General features: G+C 37.5%; 1 protein-coding gene across 3 annotated transcripts in view; it reads right to left on the bottom strand.

The window, feature by feature from the left end:
• The window catches only part of LOC123314480 (inositol polyphosphate 5-phosphatase OCRL), a 118565-nt gene that overhangs the window by 95288 nt on the left and 2478 nt on the right, over window positions 1-20799 (bottom strand). For all 3 annotated transcript variants that reach the window (XM_044899789.1, XM_044899790.1, XM_044899791.1), the window contains exons 5-6: window positions 4846-4970; window positions 4618-4788 (exon numbers count right to left, since the gene is read on the bottom strand). In XM_044899789.1, the coding sequence (XP_044755724.1) occupies window positions 4618-4788; window positions 4846-4970 (296 nt within the window). The remainder of the gene's footprint in view (window positions 1-4617; window positions 4789-4845; window positions 4971-20799) is intronic.

Here is a 20799-nt window from a genome sequence, read left to right as displayed (position 1 = left end):
TACATGCCCTGCATCTATTGAGAAATGACCTTTTCAAACCATACAAACGTCTCCCGCTATTTTGACTGCTGAAATACGAATGCGGTCCCTAAGTTGTGCTTCATCTCTTATGGGATTCGAATGAATTTCATTTTTTAAAAGACCCCAGTAATAAAAATCCAGAGGATTTAAGTCTAGTGAACGGGATATGTTTGGTTTAAATATTCCCTAACATGACGACTGTAGTGTGCTGGGCACCCGTCGTGTCGAAACCATAGATTTCGTCGCATTTCCAGTGGTATATCTTCTAAGAGTAAGGGTACACTGTTCCTTAGAAAATTCAAATAGTTGGTGCCGTTTAATGATTGCGGCAATTCTGTCGGGCCGAATATTCTTCCATCGTATTCCAGTCCATAAATGTTTCAGCAACCTTTGTTGACAAAATTCTACTTGGGCTTGATAGTCTCTTGGTAGTAGTTGTTGAACTTGCTGAATATGGTAGGGGTGCTATTTGTGTTTCTTCAGGATTCTATGGGCACTAGATTTTCATATGCCTGTCATGAGCTCTATCGTTCTGGTTGATACTGAAGGATTATTTTCGACTTCATTCAAAATGGTGTCATCCTCCACGATCGAAGGCTGGCCACTACTTTGACGACTCCCAGGAACTCTTCATTCGACAATTGCATTATGGGTCCGGATAAAAACTTCGTAATTGGGATATCGGCGATTGGGGTACCGCTCTGAATAAAGCCTCGATGCTGCTCTAGCATTAAGACGTACTTCTCCATAAATAAGGTGCATGTCGGCGAATTCTCTTGCAGTATACGAAACATTTTCTGTAGACATTTTAACCAGTAAACTGATACGCATTTACTTCCACTAGATGCAAATGAACGTGTCCATAGATACCTTAAGTTTGAATCATTGAATCGCATCACATCATATCGATGTTCGAGAGTTCTTTAGGCAAAGAAAAAGAAATAAAAAACTCAGTCAGTGAATTGACGTCTTAATAACATTTTATTGATTTGTTGATTGATTATTTTCAGCAGGAAGTGCAAAATGAAAGTATTTATAGAAAAGGTGACAAAATCAGTTATTCACAGAAATGCTCCATTTTCGATAAACATTCAAATATCTTTTTTCGTGAAGAAGCTTATCACCTGTATTTAACCTTTTCGGAATCCTCACAAAATGGGCAACTTTTCAACGTTATATGCAGAAAAGGTCTAGTGTCTTTTTTTATACCACGTCAGATAGAATTCAGCACAAAATAACACTTCCTTCAGAACATGAATTTCAATTTTTCTTTCAGAATCCCTGTATAATATTTTGTGATATTTTTCATTGCATGAATTGAAGAAATCATTCAACAAAATTTACGGTAAAAAAACTAATTCGAAAAGTATTTAATTGTAGCTCCGCAAGAGGGAAAGCATTTTAAGTGAAAAAATTCAACATTCTCATAAAACATCAAATATCTCGAAATCTGTGAGACTTTCATATGAACGATTTTTTCACGTCAGGTAGAGCACATTCTGATCTGCTTTCCGTTTTCGTTTGACGTGGTCTATACGGAATACCCTGTATATGTATATTTAAAAAAAAATTGCATTGCGTCCTACTAAAATGGACAATTTTATAAAAGAGTAAGTAAATGAAGATTACAATACCGTAATCAAAGATGACATGAGGGAACTCGATTCTATGAAAAATGGAAAATTCAGTATAATTATGATGATGAATATATGTAGTAAACAAAAAAAATTTAATGAATTCGAGTTATTCTTGGAAACCCTACCTACTAATTTTGACATTATTGTACTGACCGAAACTTTTAAAGTAGAAGAGCCAGATCTGTTTAATATGAAAGGATATCAACAAGTTTATAATGAGGGCAACTACAATAGGAATGACGGAATCATAGCGTACATAAAAAATGGAATCGAATTTGACTATTCGAAAATTAAATTGGGACCGATTACAGCACTAGAGTTAAACTTCCAAAGCGAAGAAAAAAGACTAAAACCCACTTCGATATAATATAAGCCACCACATTATTCTATTGTGGAATTCAATAAGAAATTAATGATTTATTTAGAGGGACAAAAGTCTTGTACTGACCATATTCTTACCGATGACATGAATATCAATTTATTTTCTCGCGAATTTCACGTAGAAGATTATAAGAATATGTACATATGGATTCACATCATTTATCGACAAAATTACTCGTCCCGATAGCGGTACATGTTTAGACCATTTCTTCGTGAAGGGATTTGAAGATACCCGCAATCGTATTGCGGAACCTTATCACGGATCATTACCCTATAATATTATACACCAACAAAATCATTGACAGAAACCATGTTAAACGAGATCATACAAGAAAATATATAAATTATAGCAAACTTAAAAACTTACTTACTACTGAAATCTGGAAAGTGTACGAATATAATGATGCCAATGAAATAACAGAAAACTTCATCGATATCTTGAAAAAATATATAGACCAGAGTACAACCACTGTATACCTCAAGAAAAATAGAAAAAATAGAAAAGAATGGATTACACCAATGATAATGAGCGAAATAAAAAAGAAACAAAATATGTACAACAAAGTAAAAAAAGAAACCACTAATATTCAACTGAAAAGTGATTATTCAAAAATTAAAAATAAATTACACAAACTCATAAAAGAGGTCAAAATAAATTATCACGAAAATTACATAAACACGAATCAGAACGATTCCAAAGCTTTATGGGAAAGTGTTAAATCAATAACAAACAACCGAAAACCGTATTATGAAGGTGTAAAATACATAAAAAGTGAGGATGATGAGAGGATTGAGGACGGTCAAGATCTTTTTAATGACCATTTCAGTGAAGTAGGTAAAAACTATACAAGTGAAATAACACCACCAGTGATTTCAAACAGGGAAGCAAGCCCCTGGACAAATCGTTTTTTCTACATCCAACTGATCCTAAAGAGGTAGAGCTGGACATGACGGAATACGCGCAGAAACGCTCAAAGAAATACAACAGTTGATTTCTGAACCACTTACTTATATAGTGAATATAAGTTTTGAAAGGGCCTGTTTTCCTGAAATCCTCAAGCTAGGTATAGTAAAACCATTATTCAAGGGTGGAGATCGAAGTCGTATGACGAATTATAGACCGATTATATTAACATCAAATCTGGGCAAGATATTCGAAAAACTGATAAAAGTACGCATGGAGGCATTCATGGATAAACATAATATATTATCAAAAAATCAATTTGGATTTCGTGAAGGCATATCTACCGAAGATGCAATTAAAAGGGTAACCGATTTCATATACAAAAATGTTGACAAAAAAATCCCAACTTTGGCGGTGCTAATAGATCTCGCTAAAGCATTTGACACCGTCAGTCATGATATACTTTTAGAAAAACTTAAAGATTACGGATTTCGCGGTAAAATATTAAACCTTCTTCAGAGCTTTATATCAGACAGAATCCGAATCGTGACTCTAAATGAAAATTACAGCAAAAAAATTCGACTAAACTACGCAGTACCACAGGGTACGGTACTTGGACCTATCCTATTCAATCTCTATTTGAATAGCCTCTTTGTAATGAACAGCAAAGGAGAAATTATATGTTTTGCGGATGACACTATAGTTTTGTTTCGAGATGACACGTGGGAAAATCTGAAGAATCAAGTAATTGTGGAATTTGGGTCTTTGGTGAGTGGTTTCGAATGAACAAATTAACGATGAATCCTGAGAAAACGAAATATCTAACCTTCGCCTCAAGCAAGAAGTCAATTCCAAATTTAGGAGATTTGAAAATAGATGCACAACTGAAAATTGCGAAAACAGCTTCAGCAAAATATCTTGGCATCATCATAGATGAGAATTTAAAATGGCATGAGCATGCATCATTCCTTTCAAGAAAGTTGCGGGGCATCCTTTACAGATTTATGGTTGTATTCTGCTTTTCATCTGTAAGTTACAAATCTGTAGCGTACGATCGATCTGTCTGTGTCCGGTTGACAGATTCGTAAATAATGCAATTCTGGAAATGTTCCTGTATTTATCTTCTTTACAGTGTTAGTTTTGAACTACTTATCGTGAATAGATACGGATTCCTGTAAGCTACAGATCACTAAAAACGTCCAGAAATGCATAATTTTTCAGTAAGCTTATGAAAAGTTACAGATTGGCTTACAGATGAAAGCAGAATACCAACGTTAAATATATAACGCAAAGCATAAGATCCATCACCTACAGATTCTTTATGATGCGTTAGTGCGATAGCAGCTTTCGTATGGTATAATAGGATGGGGGGGAATTTTGGACTGTCACAAGAAGAGCATAGATGTTCTACAAAAATGTATTCTCAAAGTTATGCATCGGAAAAAGATAACATTACTTGGTGCTCAGCCCGTTTATGAAATAGCGCTCAATTGACGTTGAAAAATTCCCATACTCGACTCGGAACCACAACTTCGTCAACTAAGAACCGGGAAAGGAGTCTCATTTGTATATCTCATACACAAGCTATACTTATTGTATCACGTTTGTATGACGTTCAAAAATAAATTCCCCATATTGAAAAAACTAAATATCAATTATTATTTTATAACTCACTCCCACTCAGCTTCCCTCGGTGTATCATTAAATAAAAATGCTTCTTTACTTAAATCAATTTCTTGAAAACCTACTGCATACAAATCTGGCGGATTATTGTCGCAACTTAACCATGGTTTCAACGATACTGTAGGTAGCTGACCATTCACATTCCAAGTGCCAATGAAGATTCTGAAACAACGGATTATGTATTAGAAGAGTGTTCATTCAAATCTCTGTGATACTTACGTGAATTCCTGATAGTGAATGTACTCAGGTTCTTTCAATTTTAATTGGTACTTGATCATAGACTCCCTATTGATGGAACTTTGATTCTGCGTCATGTTTTGCCTGATGAATGATATGTCAGGGTACTGAAAGAAAATACCCTCAAAACTTTTTGATATCAAGAATATTGCATAAAAAACAATGAACTCTTAAGAAAAAATTATCGACACAGGCGTACTACTCTGCCCAACCTACAAAACTTAATAACAACCTCAAAATTGACAATGTTGGTTAATATACCTCTTGAATTGATTCAAACTTATGGAGGGGAATCACCTTCCTTAAGAAAACTATCTGACTAAGTCCATATTATATATTTCCATGTTGAATGAGCATAAATGGTAAAATTCATATTCTGTAAGTGTTGTACTGTAATATAATATAATAAAGAGTTTAAATAGAAACCATTATCAGTCTATTCCCTGAATAACAATAGATATACAGGGTGATTCAAAACTAGAGGCGAAAAATTGAGGGACATATAGAGACTGATATTCTTGATTGCACGTAAACAAATTTTTTGGCCGATGAGGCTTCGTTTCCGAGTTTTTGGACAATAATGTTTCTGTATGCAACCAATTAAATTTCATAAATTACGAAAATGGACGAAATGTTGTCGCCTGGTTAAACCAAAACTTCAATGGTGGATAGATTGGTCGGCGTGGTCAGGTCTATGGCCAGCGAGATCACATGATTCGAATCCTTTGGATTATTTTGTATGGAGACATTTGAAACAACAAGTTTACGCAGTGGAAATTAATGATAAAGAACAATTAATGGAACGAAATATTAATGCGGTCGAATCCACTAAGAATAGGCAGAACAATCTATTAGTGTACAATTATTCTGTGTTGACAAGCAAGTATCGATGCTAATGGAGGCATTTTTGAACATTTGATTCAATTTTTTTCTGTATTTTTATCAGCTATTAGTGTCTAAAATTGATGACAAGCAGAAATTTTGAACACTCATATCTCGGAAACAAGACAATATCCAAAAATTTTATTTTACTTTTTATATCAAGAATAGCAGCCTGTATACGTTCCTCAATTTTTCGCCTGGAGTTCTGAATCACCCTGTGGATAAATTGTAGAACACTTGATAGACATAACTTTATTTGAAATTATTTTACATGACATTACATATGCAACGTTTATCCGTTGAAAATGATTCACAGTTCAATAATTCTGTAAGAGAATTTCCTTTTATGAGTGCACGTCAGGAAATCTGATTTACTGATAAAGGATGGAAAATACGAGAAAAATAAAATAGGATTTGTAATTATGTCCAGAAACAAGAACCGAAATACATTGCGGAAACGGGTCTTACATAGCAAATTCCTAAACACCTAGAGGTGGAAAATATTGACTGAATAGCTAGAAGGTAACTTCATACAAAAAGTGAAGGATTCCGGAGATATAACTACGATAGAGTGGTAATAAGCTTATTTCTGAAATGTTTCTGATATTCTTATGTTTTGTTGAATTTATATAATTTTCACACCATATTTCAGAAATTGAAAAATGATAGGTCTCTTGATGACATTAGTTTCAAGTTGCTGTCAATGTGAAGTGACAGGAAAAGAAGACGAGTTCAAATATATCGGAATTTTATTTATTGTAAGACGACTTAACATTGGTCCTTCGAGACGTTTGAATTAGTTCTTGGATAGATATAGACCCAAAGACAGTAATGGACAGAAATTCGGAAGAAAATAATACAACAAGACGTAATGCAGGTATCAACACTAGACTTGCCGATTGTTACCAATGGCCACCAGAATTTGGTTCGTCAGTGGAATGTCAAGGATTTCAGAAGGAAGTAATTCAAAAATAAATCAAAAGAAAGAAAAAGATGCAGTTCTAGAAGAAGATGAAGAGAACAACACCACCAAAAATCACTAGATTCATCGCGAAGTTCTCCCATCTGCGGACGACAAACAAGAAACTGCATCTGTTCGTTCAGTATGTTCTAGAGTATTCTAGACAATCCAACTCAAGTAGTGTCGAAGTTGCTAAAATTGAACAAGCCATAGAAATGAAGAAACTAGAAGATAAATTACAATTGATAGAGCTAGAACAGAAAGTGTTTGAGACTCAGGTTTCAGATGACTTGGAAAGATATTCGGGTAGGGTAGATTATTACACAGTTCCAGAAGTCAAAGACAAAATGTTCCAGACAATACTCCCAGAGAGAAAATGGCTTTGGTAAAGAAAGCTCCAAGAGTTACAATACCAGATAAGAGACCCGTGCGTTCTCCAGAACCATCCGACATTGAACGCCATACCATAAGTAAATCTGTGAAATCAGTAGGAAGTGCTCCACCATGAGATGGGTTTATCTCACGCCAAGTTGTAGAGAAAGACATTCTTTACTTTGACGGTAACTTTGAAGAGTGGCCGGTATTCATCACACAATGGGGTATTTTCCTAAATTACAAAATATATGTCATTGAAATCCTTTGACTCAAATATATCGAAATATATTTTTTTTCGAATTTCAACATATTGCGTTTTGTCTATATTCACTTACGTAAGATTTCAGAATTGCTATCTTATAAACATTCTACGTCATTTTCACAATCCGGCAATGCCCATCGAATCAATAATGGTCATGAAAATTTTCTGATCATCATAGTTGATAGTTGATAAATATCAAGTTTGGTGATCACATTTAACAAGGAAAACAAACAATGCATAGAAATATCAAACAATGACACAAAATGATATCGGTATCAAGAAAGTATAGACACATATATATGTATAGACGCATTTTTATTCGGTCACTTGCTTGTTGTATTTCATTGCGCACCTTGTCATGCATGTAATCCAGCTTGTTCCTTAATTCACTAACGCAGTCCTCCCCAGCTACGTCTTCTCCAGGCTTGCATCCAAACTCTAAGTCGCAAGGCAGCCTTATTTCTCGGCCGAACATTATACTGGATGGAGTTTCCTTGATAGATTCTTGAACCGAAGATCTATATGCCATAGTGAATAGATGTAAATATTCATCCCAGTCCCGCTGGTGATCAGAAACTACTTTGGCTTAATTTTTTACCATGGTCCGATCCATTCGTTCGACCATGCCGTCTGATTGTGGATGAAGAGGTGTAGTCCCTGTTTTGTGAATCCCCAATTTGCTGCATACTTCTTGGAATATCTTCGATTCAAAATTTCGGCCTTGATCACAATGCAGCTCTAGAGGTATTCCAAATCTGCAGAAGAATTCTTTGACCAATTTATCAGCAACCGTACTTGCCTCTTGATAAGGAATACCGTAGGCTTCCACCCATTTTGTGGAATAGTCCATCGCTACCAAAATGTACTTATTTCCATGGTCTGTTTCGAGAAAGGGGCCAGCGATGTCGATAGCTACTCGTTCCATAGGGGATCCGACGTTATATTGCTTCATTGGTGCTTTTCCTTTACCATAAGGTCCGTTAGCAGCAGCACAAACCTTGCATCTTCTACACCAATCTCCTTTCCAAGACGAAATTCCTGACAAGAGCTTCCAACATCAAAACGTACAAAACAGTCATTAGGCCGATACATATGGATATGAGACATGGACTATGACAAGGGCTAAGGAAGAAAAGCACAGAAGGTTTGAACGTAAGGTATTGAGGAAATTTTTTTGTCCGTCCCTTGATCTGAACACAAACCAATACCGCGAACCATGTGCAAAGACTTCCAAATGACAGACTAATCAAACCGGTCTGGAAAGAAGTGCCAGCGCATATGATGGAGGGACAATATCAAAGCAGATCTGTCAGCAATAGATGTACCTTTCGATCCGCAGTTGATGAAGGATCGGGCAAGATGGAAACAAGGAGTGCAGTCAGCCAAGACCCACCCCGGGTTGTAGAGCTTGAAGAAGAAGAAGAATTGAAAAATAATAGTAAAAGCACCATGTTCAATTATCAAAATGCTAATTATGATGCAATAAATCAATAATGGCAATAAGCCATAACGCCAATGAAGATGTAGAAATATTGTACAATATTGTTAGAAAAACTATTGAAGACTTTGTTCCTAAAAAAAAACATTAACGGAAAATTCCCAAAGTTTTATTCCAAACAAACTATCAGACTCATCAAATTGAAAAATCGTGCCCATAAAAAGTGGAAAATCTATAGTAATAACTGCCACCTCATCCACTACACATCTTTGCGAGTCCTATCGAAGACACACATAAGAAACGACTATTCCAAGTGTATTTCTTACCTGGAAGATCAAACTTTATATGACCCCAAGTTGATATTCAATATGACACCGATAAAGAAGAAAACCGGAAGCAGCAAATTTCCTTCAGCTATGACATTGGGTGATCGGGTTGCCACCGGCGGAGTTGAGGTGTGCAACTTGTTTGCGGGATTTTTCCTGAGAGCCCTTGTAAAGCCGACGAAGCATCCACCTGTGCCGAATGATTCTGACGGACGTCACTTTGCCTACTTGAATTCTATAATGTTGACGGCTGAGGAAATAAAAAAATCTATACGATCTCTCGACCGACGTAAGGGATCTGGTCCTGATGGTATCCCCTCTCAATTTTTGAAGGGTTGTCCCTCCCTTTGTATACCTCTTGAGATAATTTTTAATAAATCATTAAAACATGGCAACTCCCCTAACATCAGGAAGCGTGCCATTGTAATACCAGTTCACAAGGGTGGACACAGGACTCGCGTTGAGAATTATCGACCAATAAGCAAATTGTGCGTGATTGCGAAACTATTTGAATCACTCGTCTATAAGTTTATTTTCTCCCTCGCCAAAAATTTCATTGTACCCGAACAACACGGCATTCCAAAGGGGAGGTCTATAGAAACCAATTCAATTAATTATCTCGAATATGTCTATGAAAATTTGGACAAGAGAATTCAAGTTGATGTTGTCTAGACGGATTTCACGAAATGTTTTGTTAAAATAAACCATGATACATTATTGATGAGATTAGATGCTGCTGGAATCGACGGTTCACTGTTGAATTGGACCGAGCAGGTATGACCTGCTCGGGAGAAGTCAATACGTAGCAATTGATGGAGAGTTTACGTCAGAGAATGTCGCGTCGATTGCACGTCCGGCGTCCCCCAGGGCTCGCACCTAGGTCCACTCTTTTTTTTTATATATGTCAATAGCATACATTCTGTCTTCAGAATCTGTCGTTTTCTTATGTATGCAGATGATTTGAAAATATTTTTTCTCATCAGAAACCTAGCGGACTGTCTTACCAAAAGAATTAAATTCTTTCTTAGAATTCTGCTCTCTGAATGATCTCTTTTTGAATATTAATAGATGCTTCGTCCTCTCATATACAAGAAGTCAATCACCAATTTCCTGCAATTACACAATTCGCGAAACAGTGCTGACTCGAGTTACCAAAATAAAGGACCTAGAGGACTCCAAACTTTAATTCAGCTACCACATTGAAAGCATCGTCGGATCTGCTAGTAAAATGCTTGGATATATTTTCAGGCAGTGCAAACCATTTAAAAAATCTCTACCCCTAATACACGTCTGCTATGCATACGTCTTCAACCGTTTTAACTTAGCCTCAGTAATCTGGAACCCACAGTATAATATCTACAGGGTGTCCGGGGAGTAACTGTACATACTCATACCAGAGATAGAGTTGGACTAGCTGATTACGGATTGACTATAAAAAATTAATTTCTGGATTTCCCTAGAATGCTAAGGTTGAGTTAGAAAGATACCAATTATTCCATTATTCCAGGGCCGGACTCAATCTTCATTTAAAGTGTTCAGGGTTAAAAAAACCACTTTGTATTTCGAATTACAAATAATTGATTCGCTTTTTAGAAAGAAGCTAAATTATGCTTCAATTGTTGGTATCGCTCAAAGTTGTCACATCAACAATTATTTTTCGAAAATTCGAAAATTGCAATTTATTTTCCTGAACAGGACTTAAGGTCAGTTCATATTATCCGTCCGTCTCAGTTCAGTTCAGCTCAGTCAAAATATCTTTCAATGTGTTTTATATGGACTAATTCATACTATCCGTCTCCGACCCTTCAGCACCTATCGGCACGCTTACGACCGTCCGGCGGTATTCTTCCAGAGAATATTGTGCGGATGGGCTGAAGGGCGTGGTTGGACTGAATGAGACTGAACGTATAATATGAATAAGCAACCGCTCAGTTCAGCTCAGTCAATCGAGGGTTTTCCTTTGTTGTGATAGCTTCTTTGAACTTTTTCTTTGTATTAATTGCGAAATTTTTCACAGTATACAGGATGATTCATAACTATTGGGACATAGGCTAAGGGCAGATTGTTTGGACCAAAATATGGCGATAGGACCAAATATACCTCAATGAAATATTGCTGTGCAAAAAAGATAGAGGGCGTTAAAGTTGATTTTTTTTCGTTTTTTACTAATAATTTAACTGTATATTTTTTCATCCGTTTTTAAGAAAAACACAATTGAACAGTTCAGAGCATCGGAAGGAAATTTGAAGTAACGACTTATTTATTTAATTTATTTATTTCGACGATAAAGCATAATTAAAAACAATGTAACATAAAAAGAAGAAACTTTAATTAAATGTTCTGCGTGTCCTCCCCCTACTTCTATGCCTTTTCTAATTCTTTCAATAAAGGACTTTCGAACTTTGAAGAAAATATTATTCTCTCCCCTTATAAAAATTCAACTTTAACACCCTCTATCTTTTTCCACAGCAATATTTTATTGAGGTATATTTGGTCCTATCGCCATATTTTGGTCCAAACAATCTGCCCTTAGCCCATGTCCCAATATGAATCACCCTGTATAATCGAAATGATCCTGTTCATTCTAAAAGAGCCATGATGTGTGGACCAATTTTTTTTATAATGTCCAATATTCACCTTCAACTTTCCTCTTTTCAAATATTGGTTAGACACCCAATCTTTTTACCGACTTTTTGTTCCTCTTCATCTTCGTCTAACAATAATGCAAAAGCACATCATTCATTCAGGCGTAATTGCAGCAATTTTATTTTTAGCAGAAGTTGAAGGGTTTACGTCCTATGAGATAGGGCACGTAAGAGAAACAACGAAAATAATAATACTGATAATTTAACAATATTTTTAGGGTCCTTCTTGTACTGTTTTGATCAAAATGAAAGGCTTCATGTGTCAAGTGCTGGTCGATTCGAATGCAACCGAAGATTCACGACACACGAAGCGGAAGGTGACTGAGACGATCGTGACTGATAATATGAACGCAACCTCCGTCAACGGCTAATGATCCTTCCGCCGGCCTGAACTGAGCGGAACGTATAATATGAATCGACCTTTAGGCATCCTGTGCAGGTCGAAAATAAATTAATAAATAAGCATATTTCAAAATTATTCTTATGTATACCGGGTTTTCGACAACAATGATATAGACCAAAGTTACACTTCTTCCAATGTAAAAACCTCTATATGAATTCAAAATTGGTATGGCAAGTTCAAATAATCATGAGTTTTATGATTTTCAGTTTGGGAGAATGTTACAAAATATCTAGCTAGATTCAAAGATCAAGCTCAAAAATGCACAGAAATGAAATTTCCTTCAAGATAAAATATGAATTCCTATAACATATTCTGTGATAAATTTCAAACATTTTGACAACTGAAATTTGAGATTGTTGTTTGTTGCTTGTGTTTTGATTATTATAAAATTAAAATTAGTGAAATTGGCCATTTTGATAACGATAATTTTACTAATAGAGAATATGCTGATATGATGTTCGTGTATGGTAAATGTGAGGGAAATAGTCGAGCCGATGTGAGAGAGTATCGTCTGAGATTTCCGACGCGCAGAATTCCCAATCACCAAACATTTTCTGCAGTATTTAGTTGTATAGCGCAATATGGTAGAGTGCCAGATAGAATGAAGGATCGCCAAAGAAATCTAGAAAGAGGTTATTAAGTACTCCAATTAATTCAAGCACAACCTTCAACTAATATAAGAAGAGTAAGTGCACAATTACATTTGCCGAAGCATAAGGTGTATAGAATAATCAAAGAGGAAAATATGTACCCGTACCACATACAACAGGTACAACGATTGGAACCTGGCGATAATGTCTTAAGACTGAATTTTGCACATTGGATAGCAAATCACTTGTACAGAACAATATTCAGTGATGAGGCTCAATTCACCAGAGATGGTGTGTTCAATATTCATGACTCGCACATGTGGGCCGAAACTAATCCACACAGTATAAGACTGAAAAATTCACCACAAAAATTTTCAGTAAATGTTTGGTGTGCTGTGATAAACAAACATTTGATAGGGCCTCATTTTTTTGACGGTCGCCTTACAAGTGCGATTCATCTAGATTTCTTACAAAATATTTTACCCGGCATGCTACAAGGAATAAATATTAGAGGAATTTATTTCCAGCATGATGGAGCTGAACCTCATTTTGGCTTGGAAGTGAGAAGGTATCTCGACAATACCTATCCAAATAGGTGGATAGGTCGAGGAGGACCAATTCCATGGCCTCCTCGATCTCCAGATTTCAACCCGCTAGATTATTTCTTATGGGGAAAATTGAAGGATATGGTATATTCTGAAGAAATCCAGTCAATAGAACAGCTGATGAACAGAATTATCAACTGTTGCGATATTTTAAGAAATAATGGCGATATGATTCGGAAGGCTGTGTCCAATTTGAAAATTCGGCAAGAGAAATGTATAAAAGCTAATGGTTTTCATTTCGAACCACTTTTGAAATAGCGTTGACTCAGCAATTCATTCGTTCCTATTTTAATTTTTATTAGTACAGTATTTTAGTTTTTTTCATTTGTTATTGTTTCGTTATTGAAGTGCTTATTAAAGCTCTGAACTTTTTTGTAAATTTTCTACTAATACTTTCGCATTTTTTATTCAAACATGAGATTTTCAGTTCTCTTCATGGTTAAAAATTCAATTTTTCGAACTTCATCCAAATTCAAAATTTCATAAAAAAATTATTGTTGATGTGACAGCTTTGAGTGATACCAAAAATTGAAGCATAATTTAGCTTCTTCCTAAAAAAAGAATCAATTATTTGTAATTCGAAATACACAGTGTTTTTTTTTCACCCTGAACACTTCGAATGAAGATTAATGAGTCCGGCCTTGGAATAATGAAATAATTGATATCTTTCTGACTTGACCTTAGCATGTGTCAATAACCTCCCAAGTTTCAATATCCGTCAATAAGTTTGGATGGTCTAAGTATTTCCATGAAGTTGGAAAATCACCCTGGTTGTGCCACAAATTTATTCTGAGCAAGCTCTGAGTAAGCTTTGATTACTATTTATTTATTTATTATATTTTTAATACTTTATAATATCACTTAATTAAGTTGCAAAGTTGTGATACATTTCAAATTATTGTAGTACCTATTTTTTTTTTTTTTTTTTGAGTTAAAATTTATATTTTATTTATGTTCCCTATAGTTGATACTGTTTCTGTGTTCCACACCTGTTTGTATCCCCAATTCTCTAAATAGATAAATTATATGCAAAGATCCGGGCCGACGCCAGACCTTTTGCCGCTGTAAAATACATACAGTGAAACGTTTGAAAAATACAGATATAGAACTGACCTTCAATATGATTCAATTTGAAATCCTAAACTCCACACATAAAGAGATATATAAAAATCTTTAGTCACAATATACTTTTGTAAAGAATAGAATATAAAAATTATTTCTGAATTATCCTGGAAGCCGTCCCAAATCCCAAAAACTTTACAGTCCCTGACGACTGGCTAGAGAACATTAATCAAGAAAAGGAACAATGAGTGATCGCTGCGGTGGAGATATCAGATATTTGCAGGCTAACTTTGATAGTTATTTATGAGTAGAATGCGGCATCTTTGATCGTTTTCCCTTGTTTGTGGTTGAAATGCGTTTTTATTCGGTACTTTGAGAACATATAAGAATTGTTTGGCGACCAAGCTCAAAAAGCCGCCTTTTCGATTTCACTCTGAAAATTAATAATGTTTTTCGACTTTGAAAAAAAAATTTTTTTTGTGAAAAAATTGGTATCATAACTGATTTGCCGCCCCCAGAATGTGCCGCCCCGGCAGGGTGCTCGGTTTGCCGGTTTTGATCTTGATTTGGACTCTGATAGGACGATACGACGAATTTTAGGACTTTCCTGGGATTCAAATTTATATACTTCTGTTTTAAACTGAAATCTAACATTTTTGCGGTCGAAACCAGAAATAGAACGACGTAAAGACAAATTCTGAAAATAGTGATATCCATTCTCGACCCATTAGGACTTATTGGTATCATGTATCATGTTTTCTGATGTGGGAAACTTGACTGTAGCTGATGCTGGCGATTCTTATGGCGTGGATCAACTTCCGCCGATTTTATTATTCCGTCTGTGAGCGGGGAAGAGATTCGGACGATAATGGATAAATTTCCTGATAAGTTGACATCTGGAGATTATCAGATTCCCTCATTGTTCCTTCGAAAGTGTAGCTCGGCGCTTGCCAGTCCCCTCCATATCATAATAACCATGAGCCTTCGTACTTCGACCTTTCCCAATGTATGGAAGAGAGCTCGGGTTATCCCTATATTCAAAAAAGGTGATTCATCTACCGGCCTATTTCTATTCTGTCTAATTTCGCCAAGGTGTATGAAGAGGTATTATACTCTAGTATTTATCATCATGTTAGGCCACATTTATCCTCAAGGCAACATGGATTCATACGGGGTAGGTCAACGATAACCAACCTGGCTACAATAGCACAAAACCTTGCTGAGTCTCTGGATGATGGTAGTCAGGAGGACATGATCTATACTGACTTTTCACGTGCTTTTGATACTATAGATCATGAATTGCTGCCGAAAAAACTATCATCATTTGGCTTTAATCCTTCTTTTCTGAGACTTATGAGTTCCTATTTGAGGGGAAGAATGAATTATGTGTTCTATAATGGTTTCAAATCTTTCGAGTACGAGTCTGGCGTACCTCTGGAATCTAATCTGGGACCATTATTGTCAACATCTTTATAAACGATCTCCTGTGCTCTCTCGTTTGCAATGCTTTGGCCTATGCGGATGATTTGAAGCTTTACCTGAGAATATATCTTTTGCTTCTACAGTCGAGTATGGAACATGTCAATGACGGAATGGTCTTATATTGAATTTGAAGAAGTGCTTCAAAGTTACATACACGAGAAAAATGACTCTAACCTTTGATTATCATATTGGCGACCAACTAATTTCTGCCGGAGACCGCTTCCGTGACCTGGGTGTGTTATTTGATGGTGAATTGAGCTTTGCTCCACATTTTGAGGAAATTTGTGCCTCTTCTTGTAGGTCGCTGGGATTTATGTTTAGAAGCTTCAGGGAGTTCGATGATATGTCTGCTCTCAGGAGCGTTTACGTCTCGCTTGTTGTGAGTAAATTGAATATTGAGTATTGTGAGTACGCGAATTTGATATGGTTTCCTATATATGCTGTACATCTCACACCTCTTGAACGAATGCAGAGAAAATTTCTGAAATATGCCTTGTTCAGAAAAACAGGCAGATACCCAGAGCGTGGTGCTGATCTATGAGCTATCAGATCAGCTATCATGGGAGAGATGAGAATGTCAACTTAATTTCGCGTTACAACCTACATTGCGCAAAGTTTGCACAGAAGCTCCTCAGTGGTAGGATAAACTGACCTTTCCTGCTCTCCCGACTCAGAATCCTTGTGACCAGGCATCCACTAGCGTTCAGCCTGCCTACTCCTCTTACCAACATACTCCAGCGGGCACCTGTGTATCGGGTTTGTGAGAGTGCTAATAAACTGAAAGTTTCAGTAGTGTTGAGAATTATTTTAGTTCATTTTTTTTGTAGTATTCGTACTGAATATTTGACATTTTTTGTATATTTTTTTATTATTTCCCTGTAACTGGGAATTTTCCTGTTGGGTAAAATGAAGCATTATGACTTTAGCCTTGCGGCTTTCACACTCCTCTCCAGAAGGAAAATTCACTTATCCCAGATATCTCAGATATCAAAAGGATTAACCTCTGTTGGAGCCCTTTCCAGGTTTTCGGGCTCGTGGTGGTGGTCGGGTCCGGGTCGCTCCTCGGCTCCCTGCTGTCGGTTGGATTCCTGCTCTACCCGCACTTCCTGTCGGAGCAGACGGTGTTCCTCTGCATTCCCCATGCGTACAGGTCTCGCCGTTCCGAGCACTACCGCCTTCTGCATGACTCTATAGATATTTGCGTCCAACTGAAGTTTCCTCAAGTTCTCTGGTAGTTTCTTGGGTATCAGGCCTGTAGATGAAATGACAACAGGAATGGTCTTCTGGTCTATTGTGGGTTATTTTCCGGTCTGTGAGAACCGTGCGATCCCAGTAGAGCTTGTGATGTTCATTTTCCAATACAGCATCCGGATGGTAATTGTAATAAGGAACCTTTTTCGAACTTAGAAGTTGGTGTTTTAGTGCCAATTTTTGATGAAGAATCTTGGCAACAGCATCATGTCTATTTTTATACTCCGTACCCGCGAACTTCTGACATCCCCCGGTGATGTGCTGGATAGTTTAATGTGTCGCACAGCCATAACGACAGCTATCGTCCGCCAATGAGGCATCCTTGGCGATATATTTCATGTAGTTCCTTGTTGGAATCACCTGATCCTGGATGGCGAGCATGTAGCCCTCTGTCTCAGGAAACAACCTTCTGGAAGTCAACCAGTAGTTCGATGTAGATATGTCGACGTAATCATGGTTGACCTCGTTCTGGTGCCTTCCATGCAAAGGTTTGCCAATCAGTTTCTGCATTTTACTTTCTGCAACACAAACTACTCGATGGAGTTCTGACGAAGCAGCCTTGCTCAGGAAATATTTTCGAAGTCCTTCAATTTCCTGGGACATACGGTTGGACAAATCAACAATTCCTCATCCCCAAGATGTCGTGGCAGCTCTGTCCGTTCTATTGAGCTTTTGGGGTGATGTTTATTGAGTTTAGTCAGCATCGTCCTTATTTTTCTCTGTAAAGCTGCTAAATCGGTGGTCGTCCAAGAGATGATACCGAATGGATAGCTCAGCGCTGAGCAAGCGTAGGTGTTAATCGCTTTTATCAGATTCTTGCTGTTGATACCAGTTCTCATTATCCTTCTCAATCTTCGGGTGAACTCCTCCGTTAATTCTTTCTTTATCTGGCCCTGATATTATTATTATTATTATTGCTTATTTGACAGTACCAGGAGGAATCCTCATTCAAGATATATGGAAATCCGGAATTGGTTGGGATGATTCAGTCGAACATGAACAATATAAAACTTGGAAATTATGGCTTCTGGATCTTCAAAAAATTACAAATATTTCTATACCAAGGTGTTATTCAACGAGTATTTCTGATGCTGAAAGAGTAGAGTTACACATATTCTGTGACGCGAGCAAAAGGGCTTACGGTTCTGTAACTTACCTTCGAATGATCACCCAGACATCAATCGATGTATCTTTACTTTTTGCTAGAATTAGGGTGGCACCGAACAAACCGATATCAATTCCGAGACTCGAACTTCAAGCCGCTTTGATGGGAGCAAGACTCATGAAAATGCTGATCAAAACGTTAGAAATCAAAATTGACAAAACGTACCTATGGACTGATTCAAGAACAGTACTTCACTGGATTCAAAACGATGGTACTAAACTGGGACAATTCGAATCTCATCGCGTAGGTGAAATTCAAGAGTCAACAGACAGTTTTGATTGGCATTGGGTTCAATCCCAGTCAAATAAAGAAAATTGACTGTGGGGTAATTTGGAAAAATTCTGAAGATGAAGAAGATATTCAAACGATAGAATTTTTAGCCACTATTCTCGAAAATGATTCCTGTTTACCGGACATAAACCGTTTTTCCAAATAGATGAGGTTGATTAGAGCCACGGCCTGGGTGCTGGTAGTCGCTAAATTGATGATTTCGTAACTTCGTTCCAAAAATAGTAAAATGTTAACAGAAATAACCACTTCAGACCTTAAAGAAGCTGAAATCCGATTATTAATCAAGCAATGTCAACTGGAAAGTTTTCTAGAAGAAATCTTTTTCTTGAAGAAAAGCATATGCTCGATGAATCAGAGACTTAAACAACTCTCACCGGTCATGGATGAAAATGGAGTCTTGGTAGTGAGTGGACGGACTAATTTGGCCACACAAATGAAAATGACAACCAGAAGACCCATAATAATGTCATCTAAACATAGGTTGATTAAATTACTACTGCATCATTACCATGAACAATGTGCTCATTATCGAAAACTGTATTTAAGTGGCCGCAAAGAGTTTGCGACCAATTTCAGATGATAATTATTGTGGATATTGAGCAACTGAACTGGTGAAAATGCTATTACTCCAACGGGTTTAAGAATGAACCTGGCGATTCTCCACTGGTCTGGTAGCAGAAAGGGGGTTCCAAAGGGAAGGAAAACAGGGACTAACCTTCCTTCTGTACCGGCTTCGAGGTTCTCACTTCGCTGATATAGACGATACAGGGCACTTCACACAAAGGTGCTCAATATCACTCTGATTTAACTAATAAAATAGATTATTTCAATAAGAAGAAAATGGTGCTATGAATGCGGCAATTTCAGACGATTGCTTTAGTTTTTCGTAAACTTCTAGAGCGCACGGCGACGATACGAATGTTATTGTCGTGATTGATAGACGATGATTTGGTTTCCTACCCGAACGTGACGATCTTGACTACATCAAAAAACGCCTGACGAACCCGAGTCAGGCAACCCAATTCACGATCGAACATGCCGCCTGCTCTGAAGTGTCCTTCAGTAAGATTGATCGAAAGGAATGAACAGACGAAAGAAGCCAGCAGAGTTGGAAGAGGACACAATTTGACGACTGGTCGTCGAATAGTCCCAGAAGCAGTAGTAACATCAGCTATACGAGTTGTGGAATCAGCTCCTGGAAAAACAGATGATATATAGCCGACAGACCACTTCAGAGGAGGAATATTATCATCTCGTATGATGACAACAGTACCTGGAAGGATGGGAGTAGATGGTTGCAACCACTTGTGACGTTGCTGCAAAGTATGCAAGCTCTCCGGACGCCAACGCATCTAGAAGTCGTGCTGAAATCGTTGGACTAGTTGTTAACGGGACAGATGGTTTACAGAGGATGAGAGTTGAGGATTGCCTCAACCTGAGTGCAGACGGTGAGAAAATCCTCGTAGGTGAGTTTTTGTTCGCTAATAACGCGAGTGAGATGATGCTTAGCCGATTTGACAGTGGCTTCCCAAAGGCCGCCAAAGTGGGCAGTGGATGAGGGTATGAATCGCCAATCGGTTCCGGACGATGAGGCTGCATCGCAAAGACTCTGCTGATGCTCTGGAGCAGATAACAAGTGGCCAATATCACGGAGGTAGTTATGGGCACCTACGATGTTGGTACCGTTGTCCGAAAAGATAACGGCAGGATGACTTCAGCGAGCCACAAAGCGACGATAATCAGCAGGCTGGGATGGATAGCTCAGACGCCAATTCTAGGTGAACCGCTTTGGTAGTGAAGCAGATGAAGACCACTAGATAGTCAACTCCAGTGGTAAGAAAAGCCATAGCAGAGGATAGCCGCTCAAGTGGAAGATTGCCCATTGGCAGGAGAAGCATCGGTTGCACTTACGATTACGTACCACATTACGTCCGTCCAAAATCCAGAATCGTCGACGAATAAACGAGTGAGTAGCCGGAGTACCGGCGTGCAGAAGACGAAGATGGGCATTATCGATGATCAGGCGAGTAAGATGATCATTTTTTGGCAGCAGAACCGGATGTTTGTGTCTATATGGTAATAAAGAGGCTGAAAGGCGACCTCCAACACGTAGAAGTCCATGCTCTGCACGAAATAGGTAGTGTTTCATGATTAGCCGATGACGAGAAGAAGGTTTCAGAATCTCAGCTAGCTCCTCA

The sequence above is a fragment of the Coccinella septempunctata genome, chromosome 5 (genome assembly GCF_907165205.1).
Source record: "Coccinella septempunctata chromosome 5, icCocSept1.1, whole genome shotgun sequence".
Lineage (NCBI taxonomy): Eukaryota > Metazoa > Arthropoda > Insecta > Coleoptera > Coccinellidae > Coccinella > Coccinella septempunctata.
Note: the sequence above shows the minus strand (reverse complement) of the source record. Positions and strands in the feature narration are given on the sequence as shown.